At 30.8% G+C, this 6,000-nt stretch overlaps 1 protein-coding gene across 1 annotated transcript in view; it reads left to right on the forward strand.

Annotated features, from left to right (window-relative positions):
• The window catches only part of LOC111624796, a 48,598-nt gene extending 44,500 nt beyond the window's left edge, over nucleotides 1-4,098 (forward strand). The window contains exon 10 of the mRNA XM_023367747.1: nucleotides 3,811-4,098. Within this exon, the coding sequence (XP_023223515.1) occupies nucleotides 3,811-4,098 (288 nt within the window). The remainder of the gene's footprint in view (nucleotides 1-3,810) is intronic.
• Nucleotides 4,099-6,000: the final 1,902 nt, after the last annotated feature.

Raw genomic sequence — 6,000 nt, forward strand, 5'->3', positions numbered from 1 at the left:
AAAAACGCTTATTCGAAGTCCATTTCTTGAATAATAATAATAATATATAGGAAAAAAACAAGATAGAAATCATAGTGATTAGTCCACCCGGCTTCTGTAACTACGAGTAATTTAGTGTTGTGGACAAGACACGCTCTCTGGACACACCACACGAAGAATGCGGAAGAGCATCCAATTTTTAATCAAAATTTCTATAAATCAGTTTAAATAAAAAACATAATTGTACTTACTTTACGAATTTAGTTCAGTATTTTTATAATTATAAATAAATTTCCATCCATTTACAGTGTTTGTACGCAAATTACCGTATATAACGCGCACTTTTTCTTTTGTGTATTTCTGTACTTGAATCCGTTTTGAGCCTTAAATTCGAAGTAGATATGTAATTAACTTGTAATGTTTTCCCTGGAAAACGTTATTTTTAAACTTGGGGGTGCGTCTTATATTCAAAGTAATGCGGCTTATCTGTAACTATGTTATGAAGACATTGTTTTTTTTTTCTTCTGATTCTCATTATAGAACAATGCTAGGAATGCTCGTTATAATTTATCATCAAGATTAAACTTAATTTAGCATCTAAAAACGGCGATAGTTTATTGTGTGAAGTAAATTTATCAACTGATTTCCTCCTGTTCTAGAATTAAATATACACCACTCGTCGTTGAGTTCTCGGATGTAATTTACTGGTTCTAATTTCATGTTACGATAAATGATTTTGATATTATAAGTAATGCTTAGATTCAAGTAGCATGTGAATCGAAATTACAATCTATTTTACTAAAAAAGAATTCAGGAAAAATTCGATCGGTATCTAAATCTTATCGACAGGAATTCAAGTTCGATAGGAAAGGTACACGTCGGCTTTCAGTAAATTTTAAATTTAAATTTAATAAAATCTAAATTTAATTTAAAATGGATTCACGGGACTCTAAGCAACGTGTAGGAATGATTATTTGATTCATAATTCTATATCATTTATAAATCAGNATTAATTATCTCATAATTATATTTAATAACTCGACAATGATAAATGGATACAATATAAACGAAATTTAATTTTTTATTACATTTTTTCTTAACCACTCACAAGTGTATTGTGTTTATCAATAATCAAATTAATTAAATTTATGTTTATAATTTATTAAATTAATAAATTTCCTTTAAATTTTAAGCATAAATTTTCTTCTTTAATTTATATAATCAAACTTCTAATAAAAGACACCTGTAAACATGAAATTTTTACTGTTTTTTAAATAAAAATACATACAAAAAAACCTCCAAATAACGGCCATTCTTTATATTTCTCGGTGGCCGTTATTCAGAGGTTTGATAAAACTAATATTTAAGTTTGTTTTTGTTTGTTTTTTTTAATTTTAAACTAGGACCTTCTCTTCTCTTTTTTTATCCTCTTTCTCATCCCTTAATTCTCTTCCTTTCTTCACCATAAACAGAATTATAATTGTAAATAAATAAATACTGTAGACAGATAGATAAATTCGTAATAGTGTAAAATATATAAAGTGTTGGATAGGAATAATGTAAAAAGGGTAAAAGTCAAAGACGACTTATCATATATATATATATATATATATATATATACTGTTTTGGCTGTGTATAAAGTTTCTAATCGATCACGATCGGTCATTCCATTCCGTAAAGAAAATACTGAAAGATCATGATCGATCAAGACTGGTCAGTTTTCAGACAGCCTTACTTTTATATCAAGAGTATAGATCATGAGAAAGATCCTTTTTCAGCTCATCCTAAGAAGCAAAACAAAGTATAAAATACAAAAAAAAATACTTTAATCTCTACCGATTTAGAGATGTAAAACAATAAGATAAAAATTTGCCACGCTCCAGTGATGCAACCTCCGAACTTCAAATGTAGGCAGAAGGGTGGTGCGCAGAGATATCTCCTGTCTAGAGCACCATCATTACGTCAGGTGTGGTCCGTATGCCACGTGAAATACACGAGAGTGGGACCATAGGTACGACCAAGCCTATCATGATGACCTATAAAAACAATGAGGTGTAAATTTAACCCTTTCCTGCAAGGACGGGTATATATATATGGAGAGTGGATGGTGATTTTCCTGAAAGCATCGTTTCAGCTCGCAAAGATGAAGGAGGTACGATTCTGTTTCTCTTCCTCTTATCCTATACTTAAAAGGATCTATAACAATTTTTTCGTATATATATATACAGGTATATGGAGTTTTAATATTATTTGTGGTCGTCGTTTCTGGAGGTTACGTTGCACCAGGCCCGTATCACGATCCCAGTTACGTGAGTATAAATCTGATTTTTATTACGACTGTTTTGGTAGAATTAAGGAATTTTTGAGCTTGTATGCGAGAGGGAAAACAGGGGTGATGGAAGAGAGAAAGTATTATTTTTTTCCCTTAACTTTATTTTCAGTCAACAACCTTAAAGAATGTCCCACGAAAAACTTTTTGACCTAATTGGGCGGTTCTCTGTCTTTTTTTTAAATCTACAAAACCTCTTAAAAATAATGGCTTAAGATGTTGTTCTAAGAAAAGTTCTTCCGTAGATAAAAAATACAACAATAATACTTTAATATTGTACAAAATACAGGAGATCTGATATAAAAAAAAAACCCAAATTTTCCCTCTTTCTACCGAAATAGTGAGTATGGTTAACGAACTGTAAACAAAGGAATTCATTTTTGTTCTTTTTTTTCCATGTATAATAATCGACTAAACGTTTCTTTTGTAAACATTTCCCCCTCTTTTAAATCATTAGCATTATTTAAATTTTTTCTAAAAATATTCAGGTTAAGTATAATTAATAATAATCACGTCTATCTATAAGGGGAATTACATTAATGATATAATAATATCGTGACGATATCCTGAGGAATGGTGCGTGACGTCGGATGATAAAAAGAATAAGGAACCGACGATTGAGGACACCATTGTGATGAAATAATTGTTTAATAAACAAGAAAGGCTCTAATCAGGACCGTAATTGGGCAATTTCGTCGCTAATTGATAATTTGTTATCCTTTTGAGACACTTAACTAAAGAAAGGGAAGTGAAATTGGGCGGATACTTACAATTTTTAAGCTTTCTCTTCCTTATTTTTACTTTTTTATATTGTTTTTCATAGGAGAAAGGCTCTACATTCGGTCACACATTATTACTTTCCCTTATAATTCTATAGACTTATCGGGATTTTTATATAGGGCTGTCAGATTTAGTATAATTTGTGGCTCACGAACTGAGAAAACATTCTTCTGTATGACTTAATGGGCTATTCTTTGCGCTTTTTAAAGCTATAAATATTGTAGATAATGACCTTTCGTGCATTTGATGCTATTTTAGAAACTGGGAAGACAACCGATAACGTAGAAAGTTAAAAATATAAAGAACTAAAGAGAAATTTTTGGAATTTGTTAGTTATTAGATGTAAAGGTTTGATAATAATTAAAATGTTTTTACTTTAAGAAGTGTGAACAATAACCCATTAAATGGAAACAATTCGATTTTGTCCGTGCTCAACAGTGCCCTCATGGCATTCATGAGGGCACTGCTGAGCTACCATCCTCATTGGCATCCCTGAGGATAGTAGCATGAAAACAGCACACGATTCTCCCATTATAAAACCTTTAAAAAATTGCAAAAATTCGAAAAGTTTCTAAATATAATTATATCCCTAAATATATTATAAATTTTTAATCAGAGCAATACTCAAAATTCACGATTAAAATCAGTTAAAAGTGGTAAATTTAAGGTTTAAAAACAGGATTATATACTTCAGACTAAAGTAACACTAATTTTACTTTCAGTACGCTCCCAAACCTTACGATTTTGGATACGACGTGCAAGATTCGTATGGGAATCAACAGTTCCGTAAAGAGACCAGCGATGGAAAGGGAAGAGTAGTTGGATCCTACGGATATACAGATGCATACGGGATATATCGCATTGTGGAATATGTAGCAGACGAATTTGGATACAGGGCGAAGGTCAAGACAAACGAACCGGGCACAGCTAACCAGAATCCTGCACACGTAACAGTACGTTCGCAAGCGATACCACACGTCCCACATTACAAGAAACCCATTTATTACTGATACAATACGTCCATTTAACGATACCATAAAGTTTGCTGGTTTAGTAGTTTGCTTGGATGCCTCCTGTAAATAAAAAGCATACGCCTAGTATTTGTGTGGGAAATTTCCCCAATTGTCCAAGAAATTTCCCTTCGTTTCTAGCTCGCCGCATTGTAGTATAGTAACAACGCTTGAATGGAAGCTTGGATTCTGACGTAGCGTTAGAGGTTAGCAAGATCCTGGATAATTTATGGAATTTTATTAAAGATATATTTATAAATAAACTGGGTTAAATCATTTTTTTCTCTTTAAAAAATAAATTTTATTTTTAAAAATAATAATAATATTTAAGATATGTTATCCTTATTGTATTGAATTAAGCACAGTGTACTTAATGTACGCGTTTTAAAATATTAATTTATAATTTTATAGCAGATTTAAATGCCAATAATTTATCACAAACATCTAAAATTTATAATTATTTAAAAATTAAAATTTAAATATTGTAAACGGCGCGTAAGATCCTTACGTAAGAAGATCATCTTGCATAGAAGCAATGTAAAAAATAAATAAAACCCATTAAATATTGAGATTAANAAGAGTGAAATTTATTGTTAGAAAATGAAGTAGAATAATTGCTATTCCATGACAATTTACTACATAAAATAAGGGCTATTGAAGGCATTTTATACTTATCAATTTCATGAGTATTAGAGCAATTCAAGATTTATGAGGTTTCTTACAAAACAGGAACGTATCCATCAAATTTTTATAATTTCTTTTTTATTTTTAAAAAATTCAAAATGGAATCGCAGTCGATTGACTGTAAAAATATCGTTTATATGAATCTCAGATAAAGACTAAGGAAGATTTTTATCAAATAAAGTAATGAAAAATTATCCTAGAAGATTAATAAATAATATTTAGGTTATTGAACTTAATTTTACGTTTAAAAAATAAATTAACAAGTGAAACGATAAATGATCCCTTTCTATCTCGTAGAAGATCTACTCGTATCTAAACTTATCATTAAAGATTATTTACAACGAAACTCCTCCCAAATTGAGTAGAAAACTGACAGATTACTTCCACCCATATCAATATAAAACGTATTTTTGAGTGCGGAAGCTACAAAATGCCATCTTGGTTGTCAAACAAGTGACTTTAATAGCCCTTATTCTATTGTGGAAACGTCATACATACAGACATAAACCATCATCTAAAGCAGGGTCGGATTTATACACGAGCTAAATAAATGGGATGGACTTAGACTCATTGTGGACCTGAGCTATTACGTATAATGGGCCCTTCTTCTCCACCAAATGATAATACGTGTAAAAAATATGAGTCCCTAAGCTGTAACAAGTTTAGTTTGTGTAAATCCGGACCTGGTCATACTCTAGTCTTTACGTGGTTTAAATTAATTATTATTTGGTATAGAGGAAGAGCCTCTTATATATTATTAGTTTAGGGCCACAGCTAGACTAATTCGAGCTATAAATCAGGATCGGAATTACACAAAAGCTAAAACAAGGTGTAGTTTAGTCTCATGATACAGGCTTCATTTAGAGGCCTTACACTTTTAAACTTATTACTATTTGTGGATGAAGGGCCTTTTATATATTGCCGCTTAGAGCCACTGACACTAGGGTTTCTCATTTCCCGGTCTTTTGCTTGTCCCGGGAAATCCCGGGATAGAATTAATTATTTTTAAGGTATACAAAATATCTTGAAATCAAATGATATAATTATTTTCCATTTTTTAAAGTAATTTTAAAGTTCTGTAACCTCCAAAATCATATTAATAATGCTGTGTAAGGTCTATAGGCCTATAATAAAAATTACCTTTAAATAACGTAGAAATTTTCACAAATAGAAAAAAATTAATTAAAGTTTGCTGGAAACTGCATACAACAACAACAA

The sequence above is a fragment of the Centruroides sculpturatus genome, unplaced genomic scaffold (assembly GCF_000671375.1).
Source record: "Centruroides sculpturatus isolate CEXI.00-Female unplaced genomic scaffold, Cexi_2.0 scaffold330, whole genome shotgun sequence".
Taxonomy (NCBI): domain Eukaryota; kingdom Metazoa; phylum Arthropoda; class Arachnida; order Scorpiones; family Buthidae; genus Centruroides; species Centruroides sculpturatus.